At 44.4% G+C, this 20,338-nt stretch overlaps 1 protein-coding gene across 7 annotated transcripts in view; it reads left to right on the top strand.

Moving 5' to 3' along the window:
* CACNA2D1 (calcium voltage-gated channel auxiliary subunit alpha2delta 1) overlaps nt 1-20,338 on the top strand; it is a 1,412,752-nt gene that overhangs the window by 1,214,863 nt on the left and 177,551 nt on the right. For 4 of the 7 annotated variants that reach the window (XM_069627805.1, XM_069627804.1, XM_069627806.1 and 1 more), the window contains exons 19-21: nt 442-498; nt 18,604-18,675; nt 19,824-19,895. In XM_069627805.1, the coding sequence (XP_069483906.1) occupies nt 442-498; nt 18,604-18,675; nt 19,824-19,895 (201 nt within the window). The remainder of the gene's footprint in view (nt 1-441; nt 499-18,603; nt 18,676-19,823; nt 19,896-20,338) is intronic. The other 3 variants (XM_069627808.1, XM_069627807.1, XM_069627809.1) reach the window with 1 other exon arrangement.

Raw genomic sequence — 20,338 nt, 5'->3', positions numbered from 1 at the left:
GTTGCTACTGAAGCAGATCCCCTCCGACCAGCGATTGTCTGGCCGAGCTGATGTCGTGCCGTCCCACCCGTCCATCTTTGGATCACACACAATGGTAGCGGCCATAAGTTGTGTTGGTAACACTCTTCATTCTCAGATACAGCTGGCATTGTGATGTGTCACTGGACAGAAAACTGGGGTCACGTTTGCCACACTGGCAAACCCCAAAATAAAGATGCTGCACTTCACAGAGAATGCTATTACATGTAGATGTCTTCAGTGTCCATTGTTGCAACTTGTCACCGGAAATGCGTCACTTGCGTAGAGTGCGTGCACAGCTAGCAGTGGAGTTTTAACAGGTGCGCCCTTTCAAAGCAAACAATGATGTCTTTGTGTGTTCACTTCGCTTAAGTGCAAGCATGCAGTTCTGAGCTACAACGGACTGTTTTTCTGTCACTTCAGCACATTGGCCTAGGGGTCCCCACGGTTAATATCAGAAACCGATATCCTCATGTGCAGGTAACGGCGGATGGGCTGTGACAAATAGTGCTTTTAAGTGCTTCAACCCACAACTAAGCAGAGAGGTTGTCTGCCCAGCTTTACAGTGGCGTCCCTGCAGATTGAGCCCATTTTGAGGAGTTCTCCAATTGAAGAGTAAATAGTAATGAAATTCAAATTGTCACTTACTGAGTTGAAAGTTGTATCACACCTGTGTGAATCCTGCTGGACACCACTGTATGTGTATAGCTTAACAGGGAGGCTGTGTGTGTGACACATCTCCAGCAGCCAAAGCATGACGCTTGTAAAATGCCTTCTCGTGAAAAAGCAACCCCGTGTTAACAGTACTGCCATTGGTGCTCACAGTGTGCTACTAATAGTGCCTTCCTGAACTCTTTGGTGTGGTTTGGTGTTCACTTGTCTCTGAAATAGGAGATTGCATGTGGAACTTGTCGCTTAAATTGAAAGTCAAAAGGTGTGTTTTCTTTTATGAAATGTACTTTTTCCCTAACATCATAACATCATTTCAGAGTAGTTATGTGGATGGAGGGACATGGGTCAAGTAATTTAGTCTAAATATGCAGTTGAAATCACCAGCAACAAGATTGTGCAGCACAATGCAACTTGCAGATGAGTCTAAAGACAAAGAAAAGAAAAAACAATTACACAATAAATCTTTACAAATGGATGTATCTGGGATTTCAGTAATGGCATGGGGTAGAGTGATAGATGGATGGAGTGATAGATGGATTGATGTATTGATGGCTTGATTGATGTTTGGATTGATTGATTGATGGATTCATTTTATGGATTGATTGATAGATGGATGGATTGATTGATTGATTGATGGATAAATAATAGTAGGACCAGTCCACTGTGGTCTATACACTGAAGTAAAATGCCCTTGTCACAGCCCTCAAACAAACAGAAATAAGAAAATATCATAATTTGGGTGTCCCCTGTGCCATGCCGGTCTGTAGTGGTGCACTCTCTTCCGCAAAAAGACATTAGGGCGAGCAGAAGTGGACCCCAATGTCAACGCTACTGCGGTAGATAGGAAATGGGCCGGGAACGAAAGTACCATATGCAAGCCGACGCAGCAGGCAGCAGAGTGCACGGTGAGCAAGAGAGGAGGAGGAAGAGGAGGAGGAGTAGGAGGACTACGACGATGAGTACGACTAGGAGGAGGATGCCAGGCAGGTGAATGTTCGCGGTGCAGATGCACGAAGCCGAAACCTGTAGACTGAGACATTGCAACAAGGTAACTTGCAGTAATGGCACTTCGAACCAGATAGATAATTGCTTGAAAAAGTGGTCAAGATGGAGGAATATAAAAAATATGTGCTAAGGCCTATTCCTTACCACCATCCTGGCCAGCACCTGAATGGAAGAGAGGATCCGCAGGTACCCCCCTAGTGGCCATGTTAGGTGAGGATGTCTTTGTTTATCTAAAACAACGGCTCATTTGCTCACCGAGGCCCATTATCTCTTTCAAATGCATTGCTCTTAGCACCCTGGTGAGTGAATGGCAATAGGACTCCGTTCCATGAGCTTTCCTGGCCAGTAACGGCACCAGGTCCTGCCCGGTGAAGTCCAAGGCATAGGGTATTATTGCTTAGTTAAAATGCTAGAATGTTGGCCATTCTATTGGAGCGACTGAACTGGCAGAAGACAACAATGGCTGCTATTAGTGCTTCCCCCAACATTCCAACTTGTCGTCTTTGTTTCTCAGAGTTTTAAACAATGCATTCTACCCACATTTTTTGGAATGTTCGAATCGCTCTGGTGCCGCCCCTGGCCGTTATTGATTTGGCATTAATTTGCTATGATACACGCGATTTGGTAAAGTGGCGATATTGTGTTTAGAACTTGGCTGTCCTGGTCACAGAGAAATGTGTTTAAACTTAAAACAAAGCCACCATTCAAATCCTGACATGACACTCGCGTGCCGTCATCCATGACCTTGATCCATGCTCTTCGTTATTTGTGAGTTTGATGAAATGCATCTGATCTTCTCAAGTTCATCAAAGTTCTGCCAGTTATTTATTTTTATTGGCCCATTTTTCTAAATGCAAAAGGACCACTTGAGCTGCAATTCAGCGCCAACTGGGTTGCACCTCACCACAGGCTGATCTGAATCTCACCCCTACGCTCTCACCGCTCACCCTTTAATTCAGACTGCATGCCTTGAAAAAGACCCAGGATGGTCGAAACACGTGTTGGCTGATATTCTATTTGAAATATCCCACATGATCAACTTCATCCAACTGGATTCACCGTTAAAATACACGTAATCATTGTGGAATATATTACTGACTCAGCGCCTGCATTAATTCTAGTGTTTGCTGGGCTTGACCTTTCTGAATACCATTGTCAGATAATGCACACGGGGTTATAGCTAGCAAGTATAGTGCAGAACAATTTGATATTATTTACAATCAGTGCCCGTGAGGGACAATGAGCTTGTAACAAGCAAGCTCATTGGCCCTTACTGGTTGTTACCTGCCAGACAAAGCCTTTGCCGTGGCGCTGCTGCAGTCACGTCCTGACCTCCATGGAAAAGGGGAAGGGACTACATGGAGTCTCTTCTCCCTGTTTGCTGGCGGCCATCTTTTTTGTTTACTTTTTTCTTACTATTCCAATGGCCACCATGGAAAGGGAGAAGGGACTACGTATGGTCCCTTCTCCCCATTCCGTGGTGACTATTTTGTCTTCCTTTTTTCAGTTGTGCAACACTGAACGCGTTAGGCAAATTTCAAAAAGTCACTATTAGTAACTCGGTCTAACGGGCTGGGGTACTTATAGCAATACACCCCTCATCAGGAGGCATTACTGCATCAGACCTTCTGTAACAATGGGCCCGGGCCATTACGTGACACAGTAATGCCCACCGGTTCGGGGCTTATTGCTTAAGTAATTCCCCCAATTTAAATCAATGAGAGTTTGCGTGGCTAGGTTTATGTTTAGGTGCTTTGTAATCCTCTTCAATTTCCCTAAGGATTGTACAAAGTCTTTTTTCTTTTATATAATGATACTTAAATCTCTTTAGAATTTGCATATTGTCATGCAACTGTACACTGGATTTTCTGTGTAAGATTATTATTATTGATCGAGTGCAGGGTATTGATAACGATGGAAACAGATGTATCCTCATTTGGCACAAAGTCAACTTTAATTTTCCATATTTTGTCTGGTCATATGTGAGTAGATTGATGCTCTCCCATGGCTTTCCTTTAGTTGGTATCCGGGCACCAGTTAGTACTGGTTGCCAGTTCTAGATCTTGCTGCTCGGAATCCAGTGGATTCTCTTCTTTCTGGTGGATGAAGTTGTTATCATTACAGCATTGAGGTAAAATACTGTGAGTTGTTCTGCACTTCAGTAAGAACATAAACCATTAGTTAATAGGACAGCAAGCAGAACTATAATTTGGGGGCTGTAGGAGGGTTGTAGCACCTCTAAAACAATTATTCTCTAGGTAGGGATCAAGGGAGCCTTTCCAGAACCTTCCTATTGCCACCAGTGCTAACATGATTGGTATTACCCAGATTGACCTTTTACAATTGACTTTTTGTCTAATAGACCTTATAATAGTGGTTCTAATTGACCTTCTGCACAAGTGACCTTTACCTTTATTTAACATTATATATATATGTGTGGGGTGAGTTTGGGGTACTACATATTATACTGGTTTTGCGGGGGGTTTTGGATTGAGAGGGGGTTGCGGGGGTTTCCTAATTGACCTTCATTTCATGATCAATTGTGCAGAAGGTCAATTCCCCAACAATCAATTGTGAAAAGGTCAATTAGTATACATCCAACACGATAACATACATGCCAACATTCTGAAGCACCGGGAGGGAGATGTGTTCAAAATAATCGAGAGAACAGAGTTTTCTGATTGAATTGCATTCGGGTAGAATTATTTTAGGAGGGAGAAAGTAAACAAATTCAATATTTCTGATAGAAAAATCAGGTGTCTCACACCTAAATCAGGAGGGTTGGCATGTATGCAATTACCATAAAACTAAACCTCTTGGTACAGTCCCTCCCATCATTGCTGTTCAAGTTAATATCTTTCTAGGAGTTGAAATTATCATGTTAGAGAACTTTTCAAATTCCTTCTTGCAATATTCCTGGATATTGGGGAGTGCAGCAAACATGTTGACAAGAACACCCTCAGTTTCTGTGCTCTGCAGGCATTGATACACATCTCTATAAACACGTACTTAACTGAGCAGGATAATATTGCCCGCAAACCCACATTTTTAAATTGTGGCAATGATTAGCCAGAAGCACTAACTATTTATGGTCTCATACTGTCTTCTGGAGGGTTCACAATATCTCCGACCATGCCTTTTGACCAATTTTTTACAACCCTGTCTCTTCAAATGTATTGTTGTGGTACAGTGAAAAAAATGACGAAATAGAGCTCCTATAGAACCCTATTTTATTTTTTAATTTAAAAAGTATATTTTTCACGAGTGAGTTAGTAAATGGAAGAAGGTTCTCAACGTCCTGTTTTGTCTACAAATATTTGGATTCATGTTTACAGGGGTGATTGAAACAATTACTTAACTGATCAGAGGAAAGCAGGGTACCTGCTTCAAGTAATTGGTCCAAAAAGCACAAACTAGGCATATGAAAATATTGTACAATTATGTCAATGTATATAGCCGTAAAATTACCATGAGGCGAAATCTAGCCATCCATGTTTCCAGCTGCATTAAGCATTAAAGGGAAGAGAATACTGGGCTTGGGTCTTTCTTTCTTAAAGACGTTGACCAGACCAGTCTCACACCATGTGGTCATAACTTTCCCTAGTGAATCACATATTAAACTCAACCGGGAGCCCATCAGGGCCAGATGCTTTATTCCGAAGCACAGTTCCTCAAGGACTGAAACGCCTCTTCTTTATTAATGGGTCGGTCTAGCCGCATTGAAAACTCTTGTAGAGAGGCACCAACTCTATAGCATGTGAGTAGGTACAGTTGCTTTGGTGCCTGGGTAGCCACATATTTCCACAGCTCTTCATAATAATTGGTCAGCCAACCCATACCATCAGCATAAATCCCGCATTCTCAATGCAACCAAATGTGTCTTGTGACCTTGTCCTACAAATCTCCCCTGATCTCTGCCCTAACCAAAACCAGGTGTTTTAGTGTGACTTGTGTAGTCGAGGCAGCTTTCAGTGTGGACAATTGCTCCGTTTCTAGTGAGTTTTGTCCATCTGCATGGGCATAATTTTAGGGGGGACAGGGGTGTTTGCCCCCCAACTTGTCCTCATTAATTTGGCTGGGGCACCTTTTCCTCAGACGTCATGCCCCCCCCCAACATTTTCAGCAAAGTTAGCCCACTGTGCATCTGCACTCCTCCTCTACAATGACACCAACGCTGATATGTGCAGAACGTGAGGCGAGCGGGCCGCCACAAAAAGCTGCCATAATCACGAGACCATCAGGACATCCACCAAATTAACATTGACCGGTCCTGTGGAGGACTCTCAAACCATTCAGTGAACACAGTCATCCAAACAACTTCCTCTCAAACGACCATTTGCTTAGTGTTGGTGCGTCCCACCCATATGCTGATCCAAAAGGGGACTGGTCAGACATGGAGACCCCATAATAGTCACAGGATGTGCCCTGCGTCCTATCAATGACCATGTGCGAGTGAATTATACGACTGTCCCTATGGTCTGCAAGAATTACAATAGCAGAACCACTGCAGGCAAATGCAACATGCTCCTCTCCCTGTCGGATGCCACGAGGCAAATAATGTCTGCTTTTATCTCTCTTAAGTGATTACTGAGGCATGGTTGTTTGCGCACATTCATCTGAATAAAATCCCAAGTTAAAATCTTCTGCCCTAATGTTACAATTCATGAAATGCCACAACTCTGCACCACACCCAAACGTCTCAGAAGCTGCACTCACACGCAACATTGCCCAAAGGTTTTGGCAATGCTAGCACCATACGCCAAGCAATCTGCTTCTCACTTCAATTTCCAACCAGAATCGAATCCAAGGAGGGGTGGTTCAACTAAAACGTTAGCTCCCCAAACCTACCACCCCAATTTGCCAAATCTAAAAAAGGGACAAACAGAAAAATAACCCACAGAATCCCTAAGTCTGGCCTTTTCATAAATCAAATTATAAACTAGCCGGTACCAACAATCCACTGATCCACTACTATTCAACTCACAGACTCATGTCTATGCCCTGCCTCTATGAGGCCAAGCCTTCTGCCTCAGTCAATATTTACCCAATTATCTTTCCGGTGAACTGAGCACCGAAGCAACGCCTCTGCTCTTGCCAATTCTGAGTTGTTTGTCAGTGCCTTAAGTTCCTAATATTTGCACATAGCTGTTAGACTCTCATTAGGCTCAGGTTGGAAGGTATTTACATCTGCTCAAACAATGTTATTATTTCTCGACACAGCCAAAATGGTTTCTCTAACTGATTAAGTCACAGCATTACCTGCAACGTGACAGGGGCACTCCCTCTTCGTATCATGGACTTCCTGCAAATGAAGATCCTCTTGAATTTCTGTAGCAAAATCTGTTACCATCTCCGTTCTCACACACATGTGGTGGAATATAATGTCTAGATTGACAGCAAGCCATTCAGGGAGCCCAAATATCTTCAATATGTTCCTCTATGCCATGGACTCCATGTCATCTAGCCGCAGTCCTATATCGCTCATGCAATGAATTAACACCACCCAACAGGAAAATCAGGCTCTTCTTCCAGGAGGGAGGGGTGTGGGGGCGGGGGGCAAGCAAGTCCAGCTCTGCTGGGGCACATTGGAATCGTATGGTTATAATGTAGGTATCCCGTCACGAGGCTCGGATCGGATGCTACGTGATAGCCCCCTGTGCTCAAGCTGTACTTTAGTGCGTTAAGCTTCATATTTTCATATTCCCTTTAGTATTCTGCTCACAGTGGTTAGCCCTTTCTCTGTTTTATATTGCCCTTTACAAATTGCAGAGGTTGGCTCCAATTTTTGATTTGAGATTTTCTTTGACTGCAGGCTTTTTTCCTTGTTTATATAATTATGATAGACTTTTGTGTGACCACTTTCTTTTATGTCAGTCTCTGACTGGTGTCAATTGTCTGCACTGTGCATCGTTGCAGGTGATTTGCTCCAATACAAAATCTAAGGGGTAAATAACAAAAGAATCACAGAGTAGCCAATGTTTGCAATTATAAGGAATCTGGTTGAATGCCAGTGAGCTTTCAAGGGTTGTGCCACTGACTGCCAACCACTACAGCAAACCCTCAATAGATGATTCAAGTGGACAGACTGTAACAGAAAAGCTCCCTGGAGAATGAGTTAGAATGTAGTGTATTATTATTATTATGGCTTTTACTCAGCCTGGACCTAACTTCGAAAAGGAACAATGCACTTTACAGAGGTATACACCAGTACAGATACACAACAGAGCGCGTTTACAGAGGTAACGACAGAAGAAATATACAGTGGAGGGTAGGATACACAGGAGGGGTACAGCTGTACAGGGTGGGCAGAAAATAGGGGCGGACGGCGTCTAGCACATTAGGTGGAACGGGGGGGGCCATATGATGGCCTAGGTGTTGTTGAGGTGATAGTGCTTGAAGAGGTGGGTCTTCAGTTCTTTTCTGTATTGTAGGTGCGTGGGAGCGAGTCTGATGCTGATGGGGAGGAGGTTCTATAGACTTGTGCCAAAGACAGAGAAGGCTTGTTTTCTGGTCCTTTCATTTTTGCAGCAGCAGATTTCAAGTCGGCATGTGTCCTGGTTTCTGGTGGTGCGCTGTACACCAGAGATGCTGAGTTTCTCTATAAGGTAGCTAAGTGACTTGAGGGCGACTGCCTTATGGAAGATTTAGTAAGACTTGAAGGGGATTTGTGTGTGCAATGGGAGCCAGTGAAGGTCGATGAGGTCTGGGGTGATGTCATGGTATGTGCATAGACCCTAGATGAGGCATGCGGCCGGGTGTAGGACACTTCTCAGGGGCATAAGGGAGGACGATGGGAGGCTTTTGAGGAGGAAATTGTCCTCATCCTGGTGGGATAGCACCAATGCATGAACGGTGGATCTAAAGCTGTCCAGAGGGAGTAAGGGCTTCACTTTCCACAGACGAGAGAGCTGATACCAAGGTGTCTGAGTTTTTTTTAGCTATGACTATCTTGAAGGAGAGGTGTTTGATGATGTGAAACCCAAGGGACGTGGTGCAGTGGGTGAGCTTGGAGACGAAGCCCTCAGTGTTAATGGTTGACAGCCAGGTCTGCATGTCTGTGTGTTCAGTGTTGTTGGTGAGGAATAGGAATTCGGTCTTGGAGGGGTTTAGCTTCAAGTATGCACTGGACATCCAAAACTGGATCAGCAAAGAGGCAGGTTTTGAGCGTATGGATGTCCTTGATGGAGTTGATGTTGAGATATAACTGTGCGTTGTCTGCGTATTGGTGGATATGGATGTTGTGTGTTGCTTTGAGGGCTCCCAGCGGCTTCAGAGCAGAAAGGAAGAGGCATGGCTAAGAAGGTGGGTAGGGCTTAGGGAACGTGACCTAATTCCACTTGAACCTGCTCACAAACCGTAAGGGAAAAGGGGCTGGAGTGCTTCTTAAGCAGGGGAAAAGGGTGGTAGAACACAAAGGCATCAACAGTTTAGCAGTGATTGAAAGGTGGGCAGGGCTTTGACCATGTGGCCTAGATCCAATAGACCTGCTCATCATTTGCAAAGGAAAATAGGCTGGCAGGACTTCACCGGAAACGGGAAGCATTGGCAATCTAGAGGAGTCCATCTGAGCAAACTTCTGGGGGTTGGCAAGGTATAACTTGAACCAGTGTAGCACAAGGTCGATAATCCACAATACGCTGATGTTGGGTGTCCATATGCGCTTGGTGGTCCACTGTGTTGAAAGCAGCTGAAAGGTTGAATAGAACCAGGAGGTTGGGGTGGCCATCATCCTTGATGTTGAGGGCATCATCAACCACCTGGATGGTTGCTGTCTCTGTGCTGCATCTGGGTCTGAACCCAGAATTATAGCTTTGGAAGAGATTGTTAGTGTCAATGTTTTGCAGCAGTTGTGTGACTACTGCTTTCTCGATGATCCTACCTAGGAAGGGAAGATGGGTGATGGGGCGATAGTTACCTAGGTTGTCGAGTTCCAGAGTGGGTTTCTTCAGTAGAAGGAGGATTGCTTGTGTCCTAAGGGTAGATGGGAAGGTGCATTGAATTATGGAGCTGTTGATGATCTCCAGGTAGGGACGGAGAGCTGTGGGCAGAGTCTTGAGGATGGATGCTGGGAGGATGTTGTTTGTATATGATGTGACACTGAGTGCAGCCAGGGTTTCTACCAGGTCCTCTGTAGAATGTGTCTTGAATGTTGTCCAGGGTTTGGAGAGTTCCTGAGGAGGGACGTGAGGTTAGTCTGTGGATGCAGAGCTGGTGTCTATGTGCTGGCGAATCTTGCTAATTTTGTTGATGAAGAAGGTGTTGATGGCAGTGGATTTTTCGATGGAGTGTAGTCTGGCAGGGTTGGGTAGTAGGTTGATGCAGTACTTGACTGCTTTGAAGAGGGCTTTGATTTTGTTGACAGCTTCTGCTATGCTGTTCTGATAGTAGGAGGAGTTGGCTGTGTTGATTAGTTGTAGGAGGGTTGCTCTGAGTTCCATGAGGAGTGCCATTTTGGATGCAGTCCTGGAGTGGCACCAGGTCTTCTCTAGGTTTCGTGATTTGTTGAGGTTGAGTTTTTGCGTGTACCAGCGTGCTGACGGTTTCGGTTTTCAGGTGCGTTGTTTCAGAGGCGCATGTTGGTCAATGGAGGATGAGAAGGTGGTGTTGATTGCTTCCAGTAGAGAGTCGCAGTTTGGTTGAGGGTGTACTACGCATTTGGGGTGGAGGTTGGCAAAGTCTTCCATGAGGGCTTCCACCAGGAAGTTCTTGAATGACCTGAAGGTTTGTCTGATGGGTTTCTGCTGGGAGTACTTGACTGGGGTGATTTGCAGGATGTTGAAAGACACAGGCAGGTGGTCAGACCAGTCAAGTGGGAGAGGAGAGCTGTAGTGGAGATAAGGCAGTGGAGTGATGATTAGGTTGAGGAAGTTACCTTTCTCGTGCATTGGGTCTTTTGTGTGCTGTGTGAGGCTGAGGGTGTCAAGAAGGCTGAAGAGAGCTTCCTTCATCGGTTTGGTGGGCTTGTTTCCTAGGAGGTTCAAGTTGCAAGGAAGATGTTGTTGGTGTGCGTAAGGGACATGGTGTTTACCAGGTTGGTGAAGTCTCTGATGAAGGTGGTGTTGAGTTTGGGTGGTGGGTAGATGACATGGAAAGTAACTGTGTCTGTCGGAGAGAGCAGGAAGTGGCAGGAGAGGACTTCGAAGGAGCCAATGTTGTCAACATCATTTCTGTTGCAGAGCCACAAGGTCTTGTGGATGGCTGTGAGGCCTCCAACTCTCTTGTTTGGCCGGTCTCTGTGTTAGATGCTCTAGCCGTCAGGGACAAGGACCTCTTGGGGGTGGGTGGGTGCCAGCCAGGTCTCGGTGATGATGATGGCGTCAAAGTTGTGTATAGTGGTGAGATCAGCGATGGTTGCTGCATGGGTGATAGCTGAGCGGAGGTTGGCGTGCATCAACCTCCATTTTGTGAACGGTGAGGGGATGCTGATGGGCTTGAGGCTGATGTGGGTGAGGTTGCTGGATTGCAGAGTATATGCCTTAGAGGAGGGGCATTGTCACCGGCATTGCGTGATGATGGTGGAGATGGCCTGTGGGTACAAAGGGATGCTTACCTATTATCTGAGCAGGGGTCCGGCGCTGGGCCCTCCCGGTCTGAACAGGAATTGCCTTTTTTGTTGTCTGCCATTCACTGTGGACGCCCGGGCGAGAGATGCCCTTAATCTAAGAGTAGAAATGAAGAGGCAGGGCTAAGAAGGTGGTGGCGCTTAGGCCACGTAACCTAGATCCGCTTGCATTTGCAACTGTAAAAGAAAAGAGGCTGTTGAGCTGCTTAAGCAGGAAAAAGGGTGGCAGAACAGGAAGGCACCAACAGTTTAGCAGTGATTGACAGGGGGATGGGGCTAAGGCTGCGTGACCTATATCCGCTTTCTGCTGCTCACCAACTGAAAGTCTAATGTTTTCATCCACTTGTTTATCTGATGAAAGTTGTGTCCGTAGATACAGAGTGTGCGATAAGAAACTCGGTCGGGGAGATAAACTTGGCATGTGGGACAAGCTAGAAGCTATTTATTTTTATTTATTAATTGATCATTTGTAAGGCGCTTTATAGACCAGAATTGTGTTTTAAAGTTCCACAAGGTTAAATGGGAAGTGAACAGTTCAGATAGTAACAGAGGTAAAAAAACAAAAATCAACAATAATGTATATACAGTTGTGGTCTTACTAGGCCTTGTGGCAATCGGCCGTGCAAGTGCATTGAAGAGAAGTGCAGGGGAGCGGATGGAAGGGGGGAGCAGAGGAGTGGACAAGTGCTGGAGAAGGGCCAAAGAGGGAAGTGCTAAGGGGGGGCAGGAGAAGGACCTCAGGCTGGGTGCTAGTACAAGCAGCTCTCAAGGGTGTGGTATGTGGAGCCACCAGTCAAGGTCCCTCAGGGCAATGCAATGGGGGGAGGAGGGGTTCCTGGTAATAACGGGTGGGAAGGGCCTGAGACTCTCTGAGGTTCATGAGGATCAGGACCACCGGTCCCAGTGGCAGAGGGGGGGTTAGCAAGGACGGGAATGAGGTAGAGAAGAGCAGAATCTTTGAGCAGTGAATAAGTGGAGATAATGTAGGGGATGGTTTGTAGAAATAATAATTATTTTAATATCTTGCAATAATAGGTGTTTGCTTTGTATATCTCTGAAATGTTTGTTCTGGATCTTCATATATAAAGGGATATCCTCTAGTCTTCCATATTAGCGCCCTGCCTGATATTGTTGTTGTGGACTTGACTTGTCACGGGATGCCATGATTCCATCAAGCACTTTTCTGGAGCTCAAGTGGACGTGAAATGGTTTCCCACTTGTGAATTACTGGTCGCTCTCTAGTTTACCTGCCAAATGTGATTTCATTGGATCAGTGGGGGAAGAGGGCTGGAGAATAACAAGTGTCCTTCGTGGTGGGATCGCCACTGCTATCTCCAATGTGTTGACAATTTCCTAAGCACTTGTTCTTGTCCTCAGTCCCAAGGAAACCTCTGACAGCTCCCGAGTGATATCTGAGTTCATGGTAAAACCATAATGGATGCAAAGAAATGGTCTCATTAGAAATAAGGCGTAGCCAGCCTTTTCAAGCCGTCGCGGGTTTGGATTTCATGCTGCGAAGGAATGTTGACCCATCCACGGCCTTTCCCAGGAGAGTCAAGGTCCTTTCCCCCTTGGAGCACCCAATAGTCTGTACATCCTCTTCAGTGCCTTTAGTCTTCCACACCTGAGGATGCTGGGATTATAATGGGGAGATCCAGGACTAGAAGTCACAGGATGCTAAGTTAGAACCAGGACTGGACTAGCGTCCACTGTTGTCCTGTATGGACAACATCAGGTGTTTGTGTTACGGAGAGCATGTGATGTGAGCCTCAGATAATTCCGACCGACCTCTCCTTATGTGCCAGGGTAGAACATTCTCAGGACATGGATATATATATATATATATATATATATATATATATATATAGATAGATGGGCCAGTAATTCATTCTGCGTGATATTCGAATGATTTTTACCACAATTGTCGTCAAATCATTTGGCTCAACCTGCTGCACGCCTGACATATGTTGCACCATGTGACCTAAATCTGGCTTTGTTCTGCATGCACATTTTTATTTATAATCCCTCGTATCTAAAGTGGATAGGCGAAACACACACATGAAACATGTAATGCTTTTTTTAAAAAATGTTAACTAAATTAAAGGCAACCCAGCAGAACAGCAGAACAGCTATTGGTTCTGAAGCAGTAGCGTGGAGGGGGGGGGGGTTGATTCCAGTCCAAGTCATTGATTTCTTTGCTTGCAGGGGGGGACACTCAAACATTGGTCTCTGATAGTCTCTGAATTGTGTTATTTTGTGAAACTGCGGCAGCAGCTGCCTTGATTAACTCGGTTGCCTTCCGACTTCCACCTCCAGCCCGTGTTGCTAAGGTCCCTGCACATGGCAAACGTCACACGCTACATAGCCCCACAGAGCATGTTCATATGAGCATTTTAGTTGCAGCCTGCAGTCCTGTGGTGGTGGTTGCTAGTGATCACCAAACTCTTCTAAAGTGCGTGCACTTGGGATCATCTCGCTATGTAGCAAGCATTATTTGGCCTTGGTTAGGAAGCCATCGCCTACTCTACCACTCTCTGTTGCCTATGAAAATGGGCAACCCCTTCCAGAGGTATAATGCAACTTCGGGCCCCAAAATAAAAGGAGAGAGGTGGCTTTTGGGTGACACCCATTGGAGGAAAAGCACAGAGAAAGCCTGCAAGCTGCAGCAGTCCTTAAGTCCAGGATCACATGACCAGACCAGTAGAGTTACATCAAACCCACAGACCAGCATCACCCTGGAGATGAGGTCACAAGATGGGGTTTGAAGTAACCTCCCTCTTGACCAGTATTCTTTAATAAATCCCGCTGCCAATGTGACAGGAAGGAAGTCCACATGCAGGCGCTGCGATTAAAAGCTGCCATCTTAACTCATTTCCCTTAGCTTTATCGTTATGATTCAAAGTTAAGATGGCATCTCGTTTTCTAGTCACGGTGAGTCCCGTGCCCTGAAATCCCCCACAATGCAATGCCTGAAGAGGAGATCCAACAAGCTGAGGTTGGCCTGAAGCAATGACGCGTCAGCCCGCCCACTCGACGTAGACACTTCTCAGGCCACGCCCAACATTACAGGCCGCTATTGTGTCCACAACACAGAATCATGGAGCTCATTCGGTTATGCTGATTTTGTGTTTGGAGATTTTCTGACACTGTTCATCATTTTCAATGGGGCACCCCAGATACAAAAGATGCAAGCCTTAACTGGAGCACTATCCCACGAGTTAAGTAACCTGTCCTCAGGAACCATTGAACCCTTTTGGGCTTGATCCAGTCGCCTAACCTCTCAGTGGATCCATGGAGGACCGTGGTGGGGGCGCGCTGCACACAATGCCCGGTACATCAGGAGCCCACAAGGGCCATTAAGTCCCTGAACGCAGCCCAAGAATTCTGTGCCACAGGCCTGGCATCACATATGCCAACTCGGGGCCACTAGTACAATCGCAGTGTGTGTGAGGTGGCAATGCCATTCTCTGATCACAGCGCAGCCGCCCACCATCTCCTGTGATCCCACAAGTGGCGCAGATTGTTCGGGGTGGTGCTAGGACGGATTCGGCTGCGGCATCACTTGTCGCACAGTCACCGCCCCTAAAATATGTTGACTCTAATTCCAAATAACAAAATTATAAGACAAGGTATTATTCTGCAATCCTCGGGTCTGGGCTTTATTTTCAGCATTGAAGACACTTGCTGAAATGTATTATTATATTTAGTTTTGTTTTTATTATTGGTAGTAGTTGTAGAACTAGTGTTAGTACTGATTAAATTCAAAACAACAATACAATTGTTCATTTTTTTCAATTATATGAATCGCTTTTAAAGGACTTGCCAATTTAAGGATCATTTGAAATTAGACGCACACATCTTATGGCAAAGGGGGGAAAAAGTGGCCTTTGATGACAGATTTGTTTTAGGAAAACGTTAGGCTCCGATATGAGACTCTCAGTTCATGGCGCGGCAATAGTTTTTCTGGCCACTGAGGTTCTTTCTCTGCGATTGGCGGAGACAGGAATGTCCACATGTTCTTTGGTGGTTCTGCCTACTCACTCTACTGTGTCTTTTCTCTTTGCTTTGCTCGGTTCCTGTGGGACCCGCCTGCCGCCTGTGGCCTTGCCTTTATGCATGCGGCGTGGGTTTATCATGGTAATGGCTGACCATTGCATGTAAGGATGACTTTTCCTTTAAATGTTTCATTTTATCCATGAAATCATTCAAAATATTCTTAAATATTTTAATATTTAAGAAATGGAAGAAAAGAGTATTGTTTTTTTATTAATGTAGCACAAATGTTGAATTGATGGAGTAATAAGCTTTTGGAATATTGTGAAGAACTCACATGTACACTTATCTACGTTAGCTAATATATTTAAATGTATGTTATATATATATGTATACATATATATACATATATATATATATATATATTTGATCCAGAAGAAATCAAGGGGTTGATACCTTAATGAGGCTAACACAATCTTTTATTTTGCATACATCTCTTGTTTTAGACCTCAAGAGGCACAGGCTTGATATGTTCATGATTGAGCTACCACTGATCGTGTAAATGGACTTGCCTGACATACCAAGCTTTAACTGGACTGCCCATTCAATGACCAACACCTAACCCTCCCCTCCTGCTTTCCCGAGAGCCCTCTAACAAGGTGGCCTGTTTTCTTTCCCGCTCTCCAGTTTCACTGACCCCTGACCCACCTTGCACAGTGTACCATTTAGACTTTGAAGACTGCCATGTGTGGGGGAGTTGAACGTCCAATGCATGCCTCTCTGAGGAAAACTGCAATTCGTGTACAGACAGGCCCAGCCCCAGATAAGGGGGGATCTGCAGGATGGGCAAAGTAAGCTGGAATGTTTTTCAAAAGTTTCATTCCATTTCTGCCTGAGGAGGTGGAGGAGACATTACACGAAAGCTCACAAATATGCAAAACAAATGATTTTTGTAAGACTAATCAAGGTATCGACTTGTTGTTTTCTTCTGTATCAACATTCTCTTCAACCCTTCGCTAACACAGTACAAGCGAACTGACCGTATATATATATTTGTATGTAGAATAAGCCACTTGAGCCATGTCAGGGATGCCAGAGCAGTGGACATGCCTGGAAGTTCACCTCCAGTTCAGAGCCAAGATGCCCAATCCGCTGGAGGGAACAGTGTCCTGTTTCTTTTCCTGTGCTCCGTTGGCACTTAGATGCTCCGAGTGGTATTCAAATTATAAATCTTCAAAATGTTAAAACATTGCCAAACTCCCTTTATTCGGGAGATGTAAAGAGTGGAATGGATTTTATAGAAATACTGTAGGCATGTGCCTAAAAGTTGAGTGGACATACCTGCGTATAATTCATAGCACCACTATGTAGCCCAACGTACTGTAAGCAAGCAGCCCAGTTTCTTCTGAAATGAATAAATGCTGTATCTTCAGTTGGGGCCTAGATCTTCAAAGACCTGTTGAATGTATGACCTTGAGGTCTAGCTTCTCGCTATAGGATGTACTCTTAAGAACGCACTATATTGACCCGGTCCATCCAACTTCCTATGTATGGAAATTCAGTAGAATGGTTGCATGCCAAATCCAACAGTGTTTACTCAAAGGTTTGCCTTAAAATAACATACAAGACCTTTGCGTTGGCACCTCATGTAATGTTGTTCTAAATAAGCACATGTTATTTGGTCTGTAAGATGATGAGTGTAAATGTGTACATTTAGCAGTGAAAAGTGACAGGTCTCTTAGAACTCAAACAGGCACTTTAAAATGTTCCTCATTCCAGAGCAGCCGTTTACTCTTCTATACACTCTCTCAAAGGAGTTAATGGTTTAAGGGACATAAATAGCACTTTGAGGCCCATTTAGGCATTCTTGTATTTCTAGAATCATTTAAAGATAGTATTTTTTTTAAATCTCCCTGCCTACGGCTTAGAATTGTGTGTTTGATTATACCGCCTCAGTATATCCTCCAGTGATAGTATGCAAACCTCTGTGCAGGCAGCAGACAGCCTGATTTCCTAATTCATAAGATGACCAGACTCCAACAAACAGAACTTCAAAGCCTTGACCTCCAAAGCCCCATCCAGCAGATACAACACTGAGTTACTTATCAGTACGCCTGGAGGTCTTCTGAGATCCATAGTCAACATCAGCACTCTAACCGTTCAGGCCATACCTCGCTGTGCAACCCCACTAACAGCAGTCTCCTCAAATAGCCCAAATGCATTTTTTAGCTGCAACCATCACACACATCATGGACTAGTCTTACACAGAAGGAGCTGAGCACAGCTCTTCTGCAGTAAGCCAAACCCACACCCCTTCTCTAAAAAGCAACCTTTGACCCAAGCCCCCTGGCAACATCAGACCTGTTATAAAATGTACAACAACACACAAAATATACTAGAGAAAAGTGCAACTACCAACACAACTCAACAACCAAAATCCACTTAACATAATGCAATTGGATTGCTACCTTTGCGATAACATAGGCACGGCCCTTCTTAATATAGCAACTGATGAATGAAAGAGTTGAATGATCTCTTTGCATAATCACTTTCTAGCTTCATGCCGTATCATATGAGACGATTGGTGTGACCCGCCTCTAAATTGGATATCGTGCACTTACCAGAATTTTCTTTAAATCTGTTTGATGCGTTTTGCTCTCAAAAAGCCATCACATGCGTATTGTGATGTGTGCATTTATAATTAATTTTAATTTGCATGCTTGCTTTATCATGGGCAAAGACTTGATCATTTCAATGTGTGCCCAGGGTCCCTCTCCCCCAATCTAATTTTGTTTATTCTGGCATGATCATAGTTTTGTTCCTAGGATCTTTTTGTCCTCCGAAGTTCTACGCCAAAGTTGCATTACATGACTGTGTTTACCATTAAGCCGTCTGCTGAATACAGTTCCTCTCCAGTTATGTGTGGTGCTGTCTAGTCTGTGTCTGGTTGTGTTCTCTCTCTCTGGCATTTAATTTGAAAACTCTGTTGCTGGTTCCGTGAGGCTCCACCTGCCTGTGTATGGCTACTTAAGGTCCTTTTAAGAGCCCAGGTCTGCAGACAATTACATCTCCATCACTAGACTTGACTATTTATCAAACTGGTGAGTCGTTCCATTTAAAGCACATTCTTCCCCCCGAAGCAGAATATACGCCTTGCCCAAAGGCCGCAAACCCGTATTATGCCTGAGCTTCCTAGAGTAAGCATCAGGCACAAGCCAAGCTCATCCCTGGCCAGTGATGGAGACGTTTGGTGTGACCACCATATGCTGGGGAGCAGAAGGACACAGTGGTCTGCACCATGAGAGACTGGACTAAATCATTGGGTTCTCATTGACGTGTTTCTTCCGCTCTAGAATCGCAGATCCCAAGAGCCCGTCACCTTGGATTTTCTGGATGCAGAGCTGGAGAATGAATTTAAAGTGGAGGTGAGGAGCAACCCTTGTTTTTGGCTGCATGCATTGTGCACTCAGCATCTGGTGTGTGTTATTTCTTCAAATTGTTGTCTGGCTATGGTTAAGGAATCTTACTACCGCTTATCAATGTGTCATTAAACAAGTCATCATCACCACAGAAAATGCCATATGGCTCTCGCCGATCATAAACAACTCCATTTCTTATGAAAGATCATTTGTTGTAGGCATTGCCTTTAGTATAACCAAAAAGAAGTATTTAAGGGGTTTCATGGTTATTGAAAAACATTAAGAAAGTCAAAGTTTCTTGTTTGGGTGTCAACATTGTGTTTGCTGTTGCACTAAGTATCCCCTTCGCTAGTACCAACTGTGTAGAAAATGTGTTTTAGCACACTGGCCTGATCTTATTCGCATAGTCAAACCTACAGAGTATGCACTGTTGCATATTTCATGATGCAGCACATGCCAGAGAGGATAGAGACTTTCAGAGGAGGTGTTTGCATGAAGGCTTTCAATGCCGGCTCGGTCACACTTCAAGGGGTCCCGCCAAAAGCAGGCCGTTTTGAGGGATGCTGGTGCACATGTTAAGACCAAAGTCCAGGGCCATAACTCCAATAGTTCAGTATGCTCCGTTGCTCCGAAAGATCAGTGCACACAGCTGGATTGGACACGTATTGGCACGGATGGGGTGATTTTTACAGAATGTAACAGCGTATGACAGGGGTCTCAACCTTCAGTCCCAAGAGGTTTTGGACTATGAGAGCGCTTACCATGTACTACATTGTCTGGGGATGATGGGAATTGTAGTCCAAAATAGCTGAAGAGCCAAAAGTTGTAGACTTTCCCGCTATGTAAAACACCTGGTGAAAAAATGGGATTGACATGAAAGAAGTTTACGAACATTGTCCCAAGTTTACGTGTCAAAAGTTAATTCACATATTTTTGAAACTGTTTGCTGTGAATTTGTTATTGTTTACAAGGTCATGTTTAGTTGATCAATTGCTTATTGACCTTTTTTTGCCAATTGACGCAAAATGCCTATTTTGGCCTGAGCTCAAGCTGGCATTTCAACTGAAGAAGATTTGATTTCAAACCCTTGCGTTAAACATCCCTCTACTGCTGAGCCAAAATAAATACTACAGAATATTGTTTTTCCTTTTTAGATCCGAAATAAGATGATTGATGGACAGAGCGGGGAGCTGACATTTAAAACACTTGTTAAATCTCAAGACGAGGTGAGTTTGGAAGCATACCTCATCTAGCTTTCCAGAAAAAAACATTTATGATAATCAGGCGTAAAATTACCACTCAGCCATGTGGACCAGTTGAGACAAAGTAGCAGATTACATTTTGGTGTTTTAACACTTCATCAGGGGCTTTATTTAAAATAGTGTTGTGTTATATTTCTAAATATCCATATTTATTAGAATTTTCTTTTTTGTATTTTACATGTTTTCTAGGTTTCTTTCCTTCTTGCTTTTCTTCCTTCTTTCCCTCACTGCATTTTGTTTTTTCTGCTTTTTGTCTTAGCTTGTTTTGTGTATTCTCCTATGTTATATCCACTTCTTTCGTGGATTATCTTTCGTCTACCTGATACCTAGTAATGCATGGAATCTGGTCACACATGCAATGAATGGCCGCATCAGGCTGGTTGGCCTTCCCACAAACCTGTGGCAGG

The sequence above is a fragment of the Ambystoma mexicanum genome, chromosome 12 (assembly GCF_040938575.1).
Source record: "Ambystoma mexicanum isolate Mex_15411 chromosome 12, UKY_AmexF1_1, whole genome shotgun sequence".
In the NCBI taxonomy this organism is placed as follows: domain Eukaryota; kingdom Metazoa; phylum Chordata; class Amphibia; order Caudata; family Ambystomatidae; genus Ambystoma; species Ambystoma mexicanum.
Note: the sequence above shows the minus strand (reverse complement) of the source record. Positions and strands in the feature narration are given on the sequence as shown.